The following is an 18,401-nucleotide window of genomic DNA, read 5'->3' as shown; positions in this document are numbered from 1 at the left end:
AAGGAATTTAAGACTAAATGGGGTTTTGAGGAAAGACTGCTAGTGGGGCAAATTTGGCCAAGACATGTCACTTCTCTGAGCCTCTCTCTAGTTTCATCTATAAATAAACATGAAATGATTTAATGCATGTGAAAGAGTCTACGTCAGTGCCTGGTATAAAGCAGTCAATGAATGCTTATTTTCTTCTTGCCTAAATTAAGATCATAGTGCTATTGGGAGGGAAAGAATGACTCTGGACAAACATCACCTACCCTGCTACTTGCTGGGGACATGCTGATACGTGCCTCACCATGTAGTAAGGTCTGGGATTGCAGAAGACCTGTGATTGATGAATCAAAAACCTGATTCAGCTCAATTAAATTCTGTTCAGGGAAGGAGTCACAGATGACCAACTGCCCTTGCACTGTAGAAAACACCACAAAATGGAAGAGACCCCAGTTCATGAGCGAACTACTATTTTTTTATAGCCAACACATATAGTTTCATTGTCCTGCACTAACTAGGGAAAAACAAATGTACACTTTAACACAGGATGTCCAGACTCGATTTTAGAGGTAGAAAGCCTTCAGAAATTATAGTCAAGTCTTCTAATTTATAGATGAGAAAGTTACCATCCAAAAAGTTTCCTCCACTAAATATATTTTGAATATTTATTGTGAGATATTACCTAGCTATGAGATTATATGTCTCCTCAAGCCAGGACAATAGTACTTAACACATTCATTTTCTCAAAACATTGTTAATGAGTAAACAAGTGAATGAATTTAAAGACTTATTAAAGATCACAACTTAGTAACTATAGAACCTAGAACTAGAACCCCCATCTCCTGACTTCCCACTATGTACTCCTGGGTAAGATCAGAACATTCATGAAAATAGCTTGGAAAACTCAAGCAGGTGTCTTAGACCAGCTCCCAAATAATCGATTTAAGCCCATCCAAGAAAAATAAGTGCAACACTCTGGTACCAGCACATAAAGGATGTTGAGTTTTTCCACAGTGTCTCTGGATCAATCCCTTCTTGGCAATGATAATGACCTTACAAATGTCTTATATAATGGATCTTCACTTCTATTAACCCCTTAAACAGCTCCCACTTCATTGTCTCTTTGTTTCAGAGTCAAGGTATACAAAGGCCTTGAAACCAGAATTTTACTAATCAGCCAGTAGGAACCAGCATACAATACATTGAGTAAAGAAGTCTCTCATCTATTCTTGAGTGACAAGAAAGAGAAACAAAATGTCATTACTTAGAGGTATACTGGCCCATGATACCCAAAGAGTACTAAGTGTCTAAATTGCACTTCTAACCAAATTTTCCTTCTGGATCTTGATACTACTGTATTTGCTAGTTATGAAAGATCAGTTGATATGTAGGCCTTTCAGGCACCATTCAGACTTTTTCAATCCAATTCCTCACCTGAAATATAAAACACAAAAAATTATTTGATTGACTTTCTTCTCAATTCTCTCAAGAGGGGCACATAACCTGGACCATCCTTTATTCTTAAGAATAGGTAATTCCTTACTTACAGTGGGTGCTGTAGGTCATTAGGGCTTGATTCTCTCAGGAAACACTAGCTGTAGAACATAGTAATCTAATTAACCTACAGTCATGAGCATGTCACAATTGTTCTTACTAAGCATGCACATATGTGCACACACATACACACACATATGCACTTTTTTAAGTCCTCTTTTTATGAGCTCTTAAAAATGAAAGTGGATACATTTCCTCTGAAATTTTGTCAGAAAGAAAAATTTATTCATATTTATGTGATCCAAAGGCATTATTTTTCTCTATTTGCAAAACAACAGGAAGATCAGTAAATCCTTTGCAGATATGCAAATTGAAACTCAGACAAAAATAGACTGCTGGTATGTTTGTAATGAAGAATAACAAGTGTATTTTGTAGGTAATTTATCTGAAATATTTGAGAAGTGGTCTCCTACTTTGTGAGTAATCAACAAATAGTTTCAGAGCATCACCTTCATAAATGGCCTGGGAGGACATGGCAAAGAAAAAACACTTCGCATATTTTTCCAACAATTGCTAGCTTTTTGCCTTTACTTAACATTGCTTGATTTAAATCCCTTGTGTAAAACAAAAGACAGTGATTTGTCTCCTATCATTTCCTTTTGGTCACCAGTTTGCAATTGGAAAATCACTTTATAGTTGGTAAAATAAAGGCAGAACTTAAGAAGGAAATCCATTTATAGATTGCCTGCTGGGAGTTAGACATGGTGCTATATACTTTACATATATAATCTCATCTAAGGTAAGTGGCTTTATTCTTTGCCTTCCAGAGATTAAAAATATGAGACTCAGAGTCAAACAGCCATTGGCAGAACTGGGTTTCAAACTGATTTCTATGGCTCATACATTCATAATTGTTTCAGGATTCAGCACATCTTTCCCCAATGATGACTACAAAGCAAATTGGGACATTTTAATTATTTTAGACTTATATCCCCTATCCAGCAGACAAAATTTCTGCCAAACTATAATCACCTTTAATTTACCCTTCACTTAAGATCAAAGAAATGAGACGCATCAAGATGAAGAAATTAAAATGCATGAGTGATACTGTGAACTTGATCTTCTTGCATGGCTGATTCACATGTACAGTATACCCAAAGAACTGGTGTGCCATGTTTCACAAGGAAGGAAGGTCAACACTCAGAAGACAGGAGCACCAATGTCCTTAGACTCCTGTGGCAGAGGAAATGGATATGTAGAATGTAGTCTGATGATTTAATTATGTTCTTTTATTCATAGATTGTGGTGATAGCATGAGCTTGGCCCAGAATTATGTTCATGCCTTTCTTCATTTGAAAATGTCGTTTTCACTGATGGTCTTAATCATTAAGTTCCCAGAAATTAGAAAACATGTCCTCGTGTCTTAGCTAGAACAAATATCTGAGTTCACTGTCATGCAGAGTTGAACCTCTAAAAAATCTACAGCCTCCTGCTCCTCTCAGAATTGCTTTGGGTCTTCCTCCTTGGCATGGAGCCTGCTGTTAGAAAAGGGAGAACAGTAATTAAAGTATTTTTTCTTTTGTCCAAAAAGACAATTGCAGAGGCACTTTAAGAATATGAGAAAGTCTTTCTGCTAATCTTCTTTCAACAAAGCATTAATATTTATTAATTTTCATTCTTGTGTAGAATGGATGTTTTATGAGCAAAAATGAGTAACAACAAAATGGGAATTTCAACCACAAACAGCCTACTCTTCCAGTGATAAAGAGATCAGGATGGAGTTGGCCAACCATTGTCTCTGCATTTTGGGGGGACTCTCATTCAGTAATGTCGACAAAGAAGTAGCAGAATACTGCTCCATGGAAACAATAATCAAAAAGTTCTGTGTTTCCTGTATCAATTAGAGCCAACTAAAATTAAGTTATGAATTAATGTTATATTAATGTTACATTAACAAATAGGACACATATTAAAAAGGATGAAGGATATTTCAAAAGCTCAGAATTACACATCTTAAATTTAGATTAAATCAATTCCCAAACAATTCAGAAAAGAGAGGGTTGTTTTTTTTTCTAATTTTGAACAAAAGCATGTCTGTCTCAAATTTTCCTATTCATTCATTCACTATTTATTGAGTAGACTGTCATTGCCAGGCACATATTGCAGAAATGTAGAGTTTCAAAGTCATCATCAAGGTCTAAAAAAAAAAAATGGCTTTCATGAGATCTTTACTATTGAAGACTGTCTTTACTAAATTATTTTGTAATTCCTTTAACAAACTACTCAATCTTATTACACCTTTTCATGGTGAGTTATTACACACTGAAAATAAAAAATAGGATCTCACCTTCATAGGTAATGTACACAGCATACAAAGGCACAGTAATAAAACCTAACAGCATTTATTTCTGTCCTGTCCATTTTGATGATTCAGTGCAGGGATAACTGTAAAGACACTGTTGGACAATGAGCTTATTGAATGTTCCTTTTCATAGTCTTGAGGGAAGTTTCTACCTAATTAATTTAGGAGTAAAATGAAACATATGTTTTCATTGTGTGTAAGCAGTGTAGAAAAGGGGAGTAAGCATAGATTTTGAAATTAGACAGGCCTGGATGTGAATTCTGGTTCTATGCATAGTAAACTTGAAAAATGTACTTACCTGTTTCTTCATCTACAAAATAAACATAACAGCCTCTTCCTTGTAAGATTGTTGCAAGGAATATAGGTAATGTATATAAAGCAACTAAGTCATAATAGGTTTTGCTTTCTTTTTACATAAAAAATCTGAAAGACCACATTAAGAATTGTTCTGTTTTTGGTAGTGTAATTCACCATGAAATTAAAATAACAAAGCAACAACAGAAAAATAAAACAATGATGACCATTCTGAGCCTGATTCATGTTCATCTCACCAGGCAGTTCTTTTACATTCAACATTTTTACTCATATAAGGTGCCTAATAAGGACAGTGTAGATTTGAATAACAGAATTTCAGATTATTGAATGAGTTTAACAGAAAAATTCACCCACTGCCCCCACCCCAGCCCCACCGTTCTCCAGAATCATGATTGCTCTGCTGTGCATATTAGAGTATGGACATGATAAAGAAGAGAAATAAAGAAACAAAACTAAATTTTTAAATTATTTTTTGTTCATCAGCAAGTAAAAGATCAACTTCAAAACAAAACAATCATTCACATGACAATTTTTGAGTACAATGAAAGCACAAACTCTAGTTTCTGTATGCGTTTGGTAAATAAATAAATATATAATATCTCAAGCATAATCTTTCTTTGAATAGACCACCATAAATCTTGCTTCTGCCCAAAGCCGTATTAGGAAGAGGAAGTAAACTGTGCTCTTGCTGTACCAAAGACTTGGTTTTCCTTCAATCCCTCTTTTCTCTCTGTTCAGTTCTCCTTTTAACATGTTTCCCTCTTTCCTCTGACTTCTTTCTCTTTCTTTTGATATCTTGCAGGTTGTCCGGCCCTATCAGACCATGTCCAATCCCATGAGCAAGCTCACTGTTCTCAACAGCATGCATTCCCACTTCATTCTGGCTGACAACGGCACCACTGGAAAATACGGTGCAGAGGTGAAACTCAGGAGACAGCTGGAAAAGCATATTTCACTCCAGAAGATAAACACAAGTAAGTAGCTGCTTTTCCCACTGCCATGCCTCCTAGGAAGTCTATTGAAAATGAATAACTTTAAGTACACCATGAAGATATATTTTGAAAACTCGAGCTAGTTTCCAATATGGTCACTATCTCTCCTGGGACAGTCGGTAGAAGTAGAGGCAGTTTTCCAGAGGAGGACCATCGGGGATGGAAGAAGTGATCGCACACTTAATGCGGGGACTCCATCTCATTCACCATGCATGAAAAATTCAACCCTATATGCAGTTTGTAAATACAGATAAGGCTTTCTCTCCAAACTTTTCCTGCATCCTTTACACAATATTCCTAAAGAGGAAAGGCACCCCAGGGAAACTTTTTCTATCTTGTAAGCTATTTTGGGTAACTGAGAAAAAAAAGAAAAAATATTCAGCTTTGATCTTTGCAGAGATACAGCTGTGCAAAGACAATTCAGGGGAGCCGACATCCTCCAAACTAAAGCATCATGTGTAACCATCCTGATGAAACTTCACTTCTGTTTCATCCGTTGTCTCTTGATACATTGGTATTTAGACATATGTATACCACATACTACATACCCAATGGTTACACTAAAATTCTCTCTTGAGTATTTGTGAGTTCTATCCTTTATTTATTGTGCACCCGTTTGCTTTAACTGTGAAATATAGCATTGTAAAAACAGCAATGCCCCCCAGACCACTAAGTGCCTTGCATTTAAATGTGATAACGGTATGAAAATAATCTACTGTCCCTCCTCACAAAATAAAATTCATTTTGTTTTCACAAAGTGACATGTGAAGCTTGTGGAAGGCTCATACTTTGTGGTAATTATATGTCCCATCAGGGAAACTTGGACTGAATTGATTGAACTTTCACAGCCAGCAATTCCAAATAAGAAAAAGATTCTCACTGGCTAGATAAGTTCAGTGTAATGTGATTCAACTTGTCTGAGTGGCTTTTCTCTTCTCTCGTCTTTTATTTACATCTGTCCCAATTGCGGTGTCCTTTCTATAAACTCCTTCCTCCACAGCTTCTTTTTTCTCAGTCTCTATTTTCTGGTTTTACTTTTCAGGAACTCCTGCTATTTAGGCAGCCAAGGTTCATGTCTTCATCTTTTTCACAGGGCAGTCTGAAATAATACATTTTGGTGTAGGCCTGAAATCAAAATTATATTAATAAGCTCTCTGCTATCTAAGAATCCTCAACTGTCTTTGAAAAGAGAAAACAGAGTAGAAAAGACTAGAAAAGCTATCCAGAGACCAGCATTGATCAAGTGTAATAAAAGCAAGGAGTGATAGGTTTTGTTATACTAAACTTGAATTGTACTATAATATTTGATAGAATGGGTAAAAGTTATGTAATTAGTGTTATCTGTTTAAGTTTTTATAGGCTGTAGCGTTACTCTTTTTATACCATCAGACTAAGAATGAGACCCTACACAGGGGTGATCTGAAAGATGAAGGAGATGGGAGCAGGGTGGACAAGAGGCACGTTTACTCAAGCTTAGTGCTCAGTGATGAGACAAAATCTTCCCAGACAAGCCAAGTATGTCATCCTGTCAGGCCCTGGGGGTGCTACATGTGCGGCTGGTTCTGCAGGGGCGGCCCAGGGAGCTTAGGGAGGAACAGAGCCCAGCAATGCAGGATTGAAGAGCAGGCCCAGGCAGGTGGTCAGAACATCAGGGGCGCTGGAGGAGCCGGATCACACATGCACACTGGGGCCATGTGTGGAGACACTGGACCCTAGTTAGATTACCAAGGCAGGTGGCAGCTCACAGGCATATTGAGAAGTGGAGACCCAGTCAAGGGAGGCACACACTCAGCTCACCAAGCTGAGGACAAGGTCAAAGAAGCTGGCTGGAGACTGCTGGAGTGCTCCGAGTCCACCGTCAGGATTAGACCTAGAGTCTGGGGCAGGGCTGTCACCCCAGAGTGGGTTAAGTGACAATTGCTGGAATGGGGTGGAGTAGAGGGAGCTACATGGTCATTATAATCATCGTAAGTTATAAACATATTTTTTTTCTTGCTTCGGGGACTATATTTGAGGCTTAATAGGAAACTCAGTCTCTCATTCAGTGAATGTGATTCAATAGAAGAAGGATCAGAAGCCCAGAAGAGATTCCTGAGGTCACAGGAAGTTAAAAGCCTTGCACTAGCTCCTACCTCAGTTCTAGCACTGAACTTGGTAGTGGAAGGGTAACCCACTCATCCCAGTTTGCCCAGAACTTTCTCAGATATGACAAATGAAAGTTTCATGTCCCCAGGCCCCTCTGGTCCCAGGTAAACTGAGATGGTGGGTCATCCTGCAAGCGAGGGACTCATGAGTAATTTGGTATACTTCTCCTATTACTGCATTCACCCCACAAAGCAGGGAGGGTGCAGCAAGGGTCTCACAGAAGTAGTGCGAGACCTTGAGATTTCTGCTCAGTTACCAGCAAAGGGCCCACCGAGAAAAGCCTCCAGAACAAGACTGAAAAAGGAGGGGGAAAGTTGACCTGGTTATAACAGGAAATAGCAGAATAAAGACTGCAAGTCTTTAATGAAATCTTTAGTCAATATTTTAGCATAGTAATTCTACTTTCTAATCTGGACACGATTTTTTTCTTTATATCACAATCAGCAATAATGTGGTCCTTCCTGTTAAAATAACATTTTATTCTAGAAGTTTATTGTTTAAAAGCTCTCTTGCTTTTTCTTTTTATTCTTCAAACATTTAGGAAATCTAAGCTATACCAGTGGAACTCAATTCCAGGGGGCCCCCAATTTAGGCTCCTGAAAATTAGACACTATGCCAGACCACACTATACCACCATACCACCAAAATTCTGCTCACCACCTATCACACTTAGGATGATCCTAGGGTGTCTGAATATACACTCAGCATCTTCTTCATTAAATGCCATTCCTCTTCATCACTTAGGTATGATCTGCATGCCATAGTAACGATTCAATGCATCAATTTCCTTACATAATGATGTAATATTCTGAAGAATTTTTCTTAAATATTAAGTGAATCCTGCTCAGGAGACCTGTAAACACTTTTCCATCAACATGCCAATTATTTTAATTGCATCTTACAACCACAGTGTCTGACATTTTTCATGGCACTCTGGCAACTGTGATCTCATCTCTCCCCTCCCTCCACTCATTCCTGCTGCCAACATCCTGTCCAGAAGTATCAGCATTGGTTATTGAAGGGCTTTGTTTTTAAAGGAGAATTCTTTCATATGTGAGCAGTTGCCGGCTTCCATCTGCAATTTTATAAATTCCAGGTTGAATATGCAAAACCTCAAACAATTCCGATTAGGCCTCTAGTAAACAAATATTTCTTGAACTCCTATTATGTACCAGTCATGGCTGAAGTCTAGAAAAGCAGGGGTAGACAATTGATTGAGCTTAAGTCAAGAGGGGCAAACAGAGTTATAAGTAGGTAAGTAAACAAGTAAATAGATGATGTCAGGTAGTAAAAACATTATTGAGAAAAATAAAGCAGAAAGAATATGCATGTGTATACATGTGCACATATGTGTTGGGAGGATAGTAGAGATTAGGTGGTCAGGAATGACCTCTAAGAGAAGGCGATATGTAAGCAGAGACCTGAAGTCAGGGGGCCAGCTGTGAAAAGAACATTCTGTAGAGAGGGAAAGCTGAGACAAAGCCCCCACGTGTTCAGTGAAGAGTAAGAAGAGCTTCATAGAAAGTTGGATTTTATTCTCACAGAGCTTTGATTTGGTAAGTTAGAGTATCTCCCTCATGGTTTAAAACATCACTCTGCTGTTGTGCGTAGAGATCGGACTGAGGTAGGGGGCAACGTGAAAAGCAGGGAGAAGTTGTAGGATGCCGCTGCAGCAATGCAGGTGACAGAGAACAGTGGTTTGAATCAGGATGGCACCAATAGTGGGAGTAAAAAGTGGTTGGACTCAATTTTTTTTTCACTGATCTTTTATAATGTGGCAAATTATACATAACCTAAAATTTACCATTTTAACCATTTTTACGTGTACAGTTTAGTGGCATTAAGTAAATTTTATTGTTGTGCAATTATCACTGCTCTCTATCCCCAGAACTTTTTCAGTACTATATCGATCCTAGAATGTATTTTGAAGGTAGAGTTCAAGAGGACTTGGTAATGAATTGAGCATCCGGAGTAAGGAATAGATAGATACATTAAGGATGCTGCATGGTCATTCATAGAGAAACCAGTGTATTCTTAAAATAATGATACTGTTGTAGATTAGAGCTTCTAATGAGTATCTTTTTACAGAAAAGAAAAAGAAGCTAAAGACATTCTCAAGAGAATTGGAATAATGTCCTCAGAAAGGAGGAAAGGGATGAAGAATGTGGCCTTAGGTACAACAGGGACAATTTCATCCTGTGTAGCAGAAAGGCAGGCAAAGAGTATGGGTGCACATATGTGTAGGACGAAGCATTTTCTGGTGGGACAATCAGGTAGTTCTCTGTAGCTTCTGTATCTGAAGAAAATAATACAGGTCATGGTCTGAAAGAACAGAAGGAAGGCGGTATAGGATATCAGAAAGAGAAAAAAAAACTATAGTTAGTGTAGTGACTGGGCAAGTAGAAGAACTGGGAAAATGTAATATTCCCCCGCCGCAGCCTGGATCCACTTGATATTTGTGATCAAAAATTTAAAGTTGTATGAATAATTAGAGTTGTATGTTTTCTTTCCACCCACATGCAGCTCCAGCAATAGAACAGACATAGAGTTGGGTTGAGGATACACTGAGATTTCATCAGGCAAGTACGAAAGAGGGAGAGAGAGGCAAAGGAGTGAAGCTGCATGTACTCTACATACATATATCCCTAGGATATTATCCTAAATTCCTAAATGTCCGTGGATAAAAGCAATGCTGCGGCTAATACTCGTGAGAATATCTAAAAGATATTCATCTAAAAGAGAGGAGGTTAAGTGAATTATCAGAGGTGACCCAAACCTTTAGTTAGTGTTGCCAAACATCACATATACTAAGCTTGGACTAAAATAAACAAAGGTTCATAATAAACAATATCTCCTATTTATTTTATTAATGTTCACATATTCACACAAGCTCAGTTAACTTAGTACATTGGTAGACACAAAGACTGAGTACCAAAAGACTGTTTCAGAAAGTAACATATGGGTAGCCTAATGACAGTTTAAAACCCCAAGCATACTTTAATACTTTTTGTATACATTTTTTAATAACTTCAAACAAATACAAAATTAGAGAATATTATAATAACCTCCTATAACTGTCACTTAGCTTCCACCTCAGCTTCTATATTTATCAGCCTGTGGGCAGTCTTGTAGTGCAGTCTTTCATACGTTCACCTATGTGTACGAGATCTGTTCAGAAGGTATCCAGCCATGTAATATGAAAAATAAAGACATTTATTGAAGAAGGTACAAGATACAAGAAACATTGTACATACAACAATAACACCTAAGTCCCCTTCAAAGTAGGCACCTTGGGACATCACACAGTTCTCCCAATCACCATCAGCTGACTCATCATATTTCCTAAATCTCATTGACAGTCTGAAATCTCTTCCCTTTCAAAGATGATTTTAGTTTTGGGAAAAGCCAGAAGTCACAGGGATCCAAATCTGGACTGTAGTGGGACTGAGTCACCTGGGTGATCTGATGTTTCACACACACACAAAAAATGAAAAACTGCACAAGATATGATATATGAGCAGGTGCATTGTCATGATGACGTTGCCAATCACCAGTTGCCCAGAACTGTAGCCTTCTGAATCATTCAAACAGTTTCTGTGGAAGAATGTTCAAGCTTAACACAAAATTTGGTGCATATTCATTGCTTGACTCAGTCATTTTGAATGCCACGGCCATGGAGTATAAATGCTCACTCAATGGCATCTACTGCCCTCACTGACTAGTACAGTGAAGTCATCATTGTTCACACATGCACATTCCAGTCCACTCTCCTTGTCTGCCAGGTTACACTGATGTCATGCAAACCATTCTCATTATATTAACAATAGCGGAACTTTTTCCAGACAGACCTCATATGTATATTTACATATACATAAAAAACCACTATATTAATGCACCTACTTTCTCCTCTGAATGATTTTGAAGGAAATCCAGACATCTATAAATATTCCCTTATATTTTATTATCATTAATATTTTAGCCACAAATATTTCATCATTGAAACAATTTTTTTGTGTTGGCAACACATAGGGTGGATTTTAAAAGTATTTTTTTAACTCAGTGACAACATAATGGCAAATAATTTTCAATGTTTCTTTAAAAATTCTTTTAAAAATTAAAAATTAAGAACTACATTTTTGCATTCTAAAATTCATCAAAAAAATTTGACAGTCAACTCTTCAAGCCCAAGTTCTACTTTTCTCAGGCCAAAGGCCATTAAAACAAATAGTATCCAGCAGCTCTTTTAAAAAAGGAAGATTAGAAAATCCCCAGAAATTGTGGCTTTCTTTAAAGAGTTTACAGGGAAGAATATAACATTTTGAAAAAGAGATCTTTGTTTATTGCCAGTAATAAGAAGCTGAAAGTGGCAGGGAGACCTGGAAGTTCAGATCATCATGGCTCTGTGACCTTGGACAAATTACTGTATTTCTCTCAAGCTTTGTTTCTGCAACTGTGAGCCGGGGACAATAATTCCTCACAGTGTTGTGATTAAATGAGTCAACTAATGAAAGGATTCTGGCATGAGGGGGTTCAAAAAGATTGTTTGCCTTCCTTACTTTGGTGCACTGTGGTGCCCTGGTGGGAAGCCATGTTCTGTATTTATATGGCCTGGCTGCCACAGGTTCCAACCTGAAACCCAGACCCTTTCATTCAAAGTCCATCAGAGTCCAGGGTGTTCATCAGAATATCCATACCACACATGGAAACTGGCTGTGATTGTTAAGAGCCACAGATGCTTGAGTCCAAAGGTGAAAATGAGGCTCAAAACTATATTCTGGAGCATATCATCCAACCTCTGTTAACATTACCTATTGAAGAGTAATTGATTTACATCTTGGTCATTGCAGCAATAACAAGAAGATGTCTTTGTTTTTTTATATATTATTGAAAAAATATTCTAAACTGTAGTTGTTCCTCCTTCCTACAAAAGTATAGAATAACAAGAAAATTTAATCTTTCTTTAGAGATTCAAGTTATTTCAGCATGTTGGACTAATGATTATGAATGTCGTTAGGACTGTTGACTGCTCTTCTTGTTGGAGGTGTCAGAATATGGGCTAAATGTGAATTGGCCCAGAATGTATCTTAAAAGATTAGCTTTGGTCCAATATCAGATTTTCTTGTAATTTACCATCTTATTCAAAAAAATGATTTGAGAAAGATGACAGAAATCTAATTCTTTGGGGCTATGTTTGATTGAAGTGTTACTCCTCTGTATTTGAATTTTATTTTCAGTTTGGCTGAATGCAAATTTTTATTTGGGTTGCATGTCTAATTATACTGTGAATGTCAACTTTGATTGTAGGATACTTTCTTATAACACTAGAATTTTTGACTTTATCATCTAAATGAGACTAAATTCATAGGTCTAAGGTATTATAGACACAGTCATTATAGATACACCTATTTTTCAATATTAATTGATAGGAGTAACTGGATGGGTTTAGATTTTCTTAACCAGTGCTTTTGCTACTCTAAGGATGTATCTAAAAGAGAATTTCATGTTTGCTCTTTTCTTTCCCCCTTGTAATGACTGACATTTGAGCATGGCCTCATCAGATGAGGTCACCAAGAGTATTTTTCTCTAAAGCAGCAGATTGAAATGGGCTTGGCACGGCTAAGTAAAGAAGTAGCTAAAACAATTTGGAATTCATAAGACATAATTAAATTTGATATTTGAGGATGATTCTATTTAGAATTCTCTAGAAAACACATGTGTTTTATTAGTCAGCCCCCAAGCCAACACACCTATTCTTATATGATTGTGTGCATACTCACATAAACTAAGAAAAATAATGATAATAATACTAACTCTTACAAGTATAGACTATCATCCCTGAGAAGTTATGTTTTATTATGGGACAAATATTTCCCCTTTTTACTGATTTGTATGATAGATGAGCCCCATAAACACTCTATAATGCACAGAGTGAGTCAATGGTGGTAAAGTCTAATTGGCTACAGGAGGTTTTATTTTAAAAAGTTCATCACTGTGAGTTGACACACACCAATTTAAAGCACTCTGTTTCCATGAAATTTCCCTAATCAGAAAGTATACTCATGACTACATCATTTATATCCTAACTCCCTTACCACCATTTTTGGTGGTAATTCTGAAACATGGCTATCGTAGCCCTTCACTAGAATGACACTGCCTCCTAGAAGGCATTTTAAAGTATCAAGGGGACAGAGGGTTAACACAGCTTCTGGTGCTCCTGAATGGCAGAGGTGGGGAGGCAGGAATGTTACTATTCAACCGTGGGCAGGGCAGTTTCATGTGAAGAATCGCCTGGCCCAAATGCCAATCACATCCCTTAGGAAACACTACTCTGACTATGTTTGTTTCCTTGAAGTCTCTTTTTGCTTTCTTTCCCTAGTATTTCCAATAGCTCATCCTGATTCAGCAGGGCCACGTTTCCAACACACTCTGTCCTAGTTAAAAGATATGTGCGAGATTCAAAATATTTAACAACCTGTGAAGACTTTGGTGTCCTAAGTCCATCCACAGCACAGGCTGGGGGTCTGCCCTCTAGTATCTCCTTCAGATCCACGTGTCACTTGCTGTTGGGTAATTCTTCCTTAAATCTAACTACATGTGCTCTGAACCTGTTCTCTCCTGGGTGAGGACCAAAATCACAGTCTATGTTAGAGCTCTCAGTATATTCGATAACTGTAAATGGACTTGAGTTGACCTTTCCGCCATAATGGCCATAAGAAAGCTGTTTTCCATTTGGAGAAACACATGGGCCTGCTTAACAGGCAGAACTGACTCGTGAAATAAGTCAGAATTTCCAGTTCAGCAGCACCTGCTCTTAGCACCACTGCTTTGTATGTTTCAATCTCAGTGACTCCAGAAATGTGCTCAACACTGGGAGCTCCCCTGTCAGAGGGCTTGATGCTCAGAGAAATGTGGTGATTCACAAAAATTAGCTGATTTGGAGGTACAGGCAGAGGCCCAGAAATGTAGTTACTTTACCAGTAGGTCCCTGGAGAGCCTACTCACTAGAATTCATTGCCCAAGGAATATTTTAATAAATTAAGGTTCTAGTAGAAAAAAAGAGTTCAAAACTGAATGCAAAGAAAAGTCTAATTTTTTTATCTATAAATTACTGAGAATTATTTTGGAAATAAAGGAGCAAAGCAGTAATATAAATCTTGAGTGAATGAATAACTTCATGAAATAAAACAGCACAAAGCAGTGCTTTTTAAAAAGTCAGCTTTCATTTCTGGTATTTGTCTCTCATTTTTCTGGACTGCAGTAGACACTTTTTATATATGGGTATATATATTTCTAATGTTAAATTATGAAGTCAACTTACCCTGGAAATTTGACATCGATTATTCAGAGTATCATAAATCCTTAATAGTTTTACCAACTTCTCTGACACCAAAACTAATGTTAATCTACATATTATGTGCTCAGTAAAGAGATGCTGGTTTGGCATGAAAGAAATTTAGTGATTTGACCAAGTTATATAATTATAAGAAATGTGTAAATTTACAGTTTTAAAAAAATATCAAAACTATTTTAGCAACCGCAGTATCATTAAAATAACATATAGCGTGACAGGAGGCTATTTTAAAGGATTATGATCTTTTATATATAAAGAAATAATATATCATAAGTATATACATATTGCTTATTTTTATTCTTATGATTGTTGTCAGTCTCATTTCTTTGTATTTATACCAAATACAGAGAGGTCAAGCCTGAAGTGGTCAACAGTAGCACAGAGAGGGAGGCAGATGGCAAAGGGAAGACATAAGGTATGAGTTACATGAGAGTTTCTTTGGAAAGTTCTCCATTTTGGAGTAAGTTGGATAGCCACACAGTAAGAGTTGTCGTGAAACCATTGGGTCCCTTGCCCACTGTCCACACTGCAAACCTAGCGTGACACTCTTCCCACTGAGCCATATGTAACTCAGAATTATTTTCTTTCATTAGAACACAGGTTCTGCTGCTATAATAAAGACTCAAAACAAGAGATATGCCTAAATGAGACAGGAGTTTATTCCTTATGCCTATGTCATTCTGAACATGAGTCCAGATCTGATGTGATAACCTCAGTGTTGAGAACTCAGATTTCTTCTTTAGTTTGCTCTACCCATCTCTGCTTTCAATGTCCATGGAAGCTCACCATCACATCTGCATTCTGGCCAGAAGGAATCAGGAAGGAGCAAGGGAAAATCATAACCCTTCCCTTTAAAGGCACGATAAGAAAGTCATACACACCATTTGGCTTATATACTATGTGACCACATGTTTACATCTAATTAAAAAGGTGTCTAAAATATAGTCTTTATCCTGGAAAAACATAGCCAGCTAAAAATTTTATCACTATGAAAGAAAGGAAGAATAAATACTGGGGTACAACTAGCATGGTCTTTTTGTTCACACCCTTTCAGCATAGCATTCCAGATGTTTTTTAGGAAGTAGCTGGAGTCGGGACATGAGATAAAATGTATCTGCCATTCGTAAATAGGATGCGCCTATATGTTCCAATATCGCTGGGCAGCCTTGTCCATAAACAGCTCCTATAGTGTGTGCTTCATATCTTGCCCTCTCACTCTTCCTCTGTGAGGTTATTTAGTGATATGTAGTTAAAGAGTCTTTCACTGGCTCTGGAAATCGTAATTTCCCTATGGAATCAGATTGATACAAGCTGCCTAAGTTATATAGGTTATTTTAGGATATCCTGGTTTAGTTAACTAAGCAAACAAATATCTTTAACCTAAGAATACTTGCATGTGCTGTGCTACACAGAATGCATGTACATTCTATAATGGAGCCTTAGCCATATATTATTTATTATTATTTAATAACTTTTAAAATTTCAAGATATTAAAAATAAATAGAATAGGTTCTATGTTTCTATGATGCCATACTGTTAATATTTATGTTTCAAATATAAATTCTGGAAAAATGTAACCTACACATGACTGTAATCTTTGCAACACACAGTAGAATGGAGATTGGTTGGCTTCTCAAATCTATCCTGAGTAGGAAAGGTTATAACTGGGCTTTGGCCCCATTGGGGAAAAAAAGGACAAGAGACCTATCTTAGGGAATAAGAACAACTCATCTTCCAACTCTGTTGAGGAAACATTTGATGAGACTTGATAAGCAGATGAGCTCACGAGGGATTTAAAGCTTTTTTATACCAATTATCCAATTTGACATTTCTACATTTTAATAATCCCTAAATGATAACTAGTAATTTGTCAAGATACAACTGAAGGACTCTTGAAACCTTCTGAATGCCAGTAAATATATAATTGAAAGTATTTGCTGACACTGACAGTTATTGAGATTAATTTTTAAGCTTCTTTTCATAAATAGTGAGCAGAGTCACCTGTTTTAGAGACTGAGATACACGTGTCATTATTGATCCTACTTTAGTTAGTTTTTGTTTTGATTTTAGCTCATGGTTTTCAATAAAACTTAAAAGGTAGAGCTTTTAGACAGCTGGGACTTCCTTTCTATCTTGCTAATGGAATAAAGCCTAGGAGGATCTATTGCCTTACAGACTTAATGAAACTAAAGGCAAGTGCTTTGAAAATAAACCCCACCTTTCCTCTCTGGATACTCTATATGCAGAACAGTATTTTTTGTTTGTTTGTTTTTTGTTTTTCTTTGTTTCTGCCTTATTTAGTATATTTTCCTTCATCTTCTTATAAGAGCAAACTCAGAGCTATTGTGACTCTTTAATTCGCACAAGCTAAGTTTCTGTATAAAATAGATACAAAGTTTAGGAACCCCATTAGAAAACACTATAAACAAATAGCAAAGAAAAGCAAATATTTGCTCTCCTGAGAAAGGACTAATTTCCATAATAATCAAAGAGCATGTACATTTCTGAAAGAACACTCCTTTTAAGAAAATGGGCAAAATATATCAGCAGAAAGATCACAGGGAAGAAAATACAAATGCTCAGCCTTACTAAAAATTAAAGGAAATGAACATTAAGAAAAACAAAATGATTTTTAATATATCAGATTGGCAAAACAAAATTTTAAAATATCTACTGTCACTATAGTATATGGAAATATGTACTGGTGTGTGTACAAACATGGGCAACCTTATTTGGAAGACTGTTTGGTAACCACTATTAAATTTTAAATGCACATATCCTTTGCTCTTGTAATTTTACTTCTAGGAATTTGTACTATGCATATTTATTGCAATAATGTATTAAGTAATAAGAATGGAAATAACCCAAACATGCACTAGTAAGTGACTAAATTATATGCAGACATACAGTGAAATACTCTGAAGTTATTATGACTAATGCAATAACTCTGTTTGGGCTCATATGAAAAGATATTCAAGGGTAAATATTTTTTTCTAAAGTTAAAAAAACTGTGTTTCTATCACATTTATGTTTTTAAATTATATATACATACATGTAACCTAATACAATATCTGAAAGGACGCAGGTGAACAATTTATTAGTTACAGCTTCTAGGGAGTGAGACTCGAGGTGGGAAAGGTAATTATGAGAACTGACACTTTTTCACTTACACCTTTTAAAAACTGCTCAATGTTATTTTTTACAATGAGCAACTATATCTTTTATAATAGAAAAAGGGGGGGAAGAGAGGAGAGGAGAAGGGAGAGGAGGAAAGAGGAGAGAATGATGGAAGGAAAGGAATGAAGAATGGAGGTAAGGAGGAAGAAAGAAAGCTTTTAGAAGTAAGTAGTCAGCCCATCCATGCAATATGGGAGTTTAGTGTCTTCTTCCCTCAGGTGCATATACTGTAGCATCCCTGACCCTTGGTGAGCAGCCAGCATGACTGTGTTTGACATACCTAGTTTTCTCCTGATCGCTCAGTCTGCTGGCAATCCTCCACTTCTTCTAGGGCAAAAAGAAAGAGTCAAGTCAGAAAGCCTAAGGGGAGAGACTGATTAAGGACACATTATAGGGGATAATACCCTCAAATCCTACACTGAAAGTAAAATTATCTTCCCTATTAGGAGTTGGTGAATGACAAAACAGCCTAAATTCTTTCCCAATCCTTAGCTGTAACCAGATATCCTACTATAACAGGGCTACAGGAAATTCCCTTTTTTTGTCTTTCTACCATTGAGTACAAGCTACTAGAGTTAGA

At 36.9% G+C, this 18,401-nt stretch overlaps 1 protein-coding gene across 1 annotated transcript in view; it reads left to right on the top strand.

The window, feature by feature from the left end:
* The window catches only part of TRPM3 (transient receptor potential cation channel subfamily M member 3), a gene marked incomplete at its 5' end in the record, with an annotated part of 281,767 nt that overhangs the window by 32,362 nt on the left and 231,004 nt on the right, over positions 1-18,401 (top strand). The window contains one exon of the mRNA XM_090275220.1: positions 4,959-5,130. Coding sequence (XP_090131346.1) covers positions 4,959-5,130 — 172 coding nt within the window. The remainder of the gene's footprint in view (positions 1-4,958; positions 5,131-18,401) is intronic.

This window comes from Furipterus horrens, unplaced genomic scaffold (assembly GCF_987537825.1).
Source record: "Furipterus horrens unplaced genomic scaffold, mFurHor1.1.pri manual_scaffold_4, whole genome shotgun sequence".
NCBI classification, from domain to species: domain Eukaryota; kingdom Metazoa; phylum Chordata; class Mammalia; order Chiroptera; family Furipteridae; genus Furipterus; species Furipterus horrens.
This window is presented reverse-complemented; position numbering and strand designations above follow the sequence as displayed.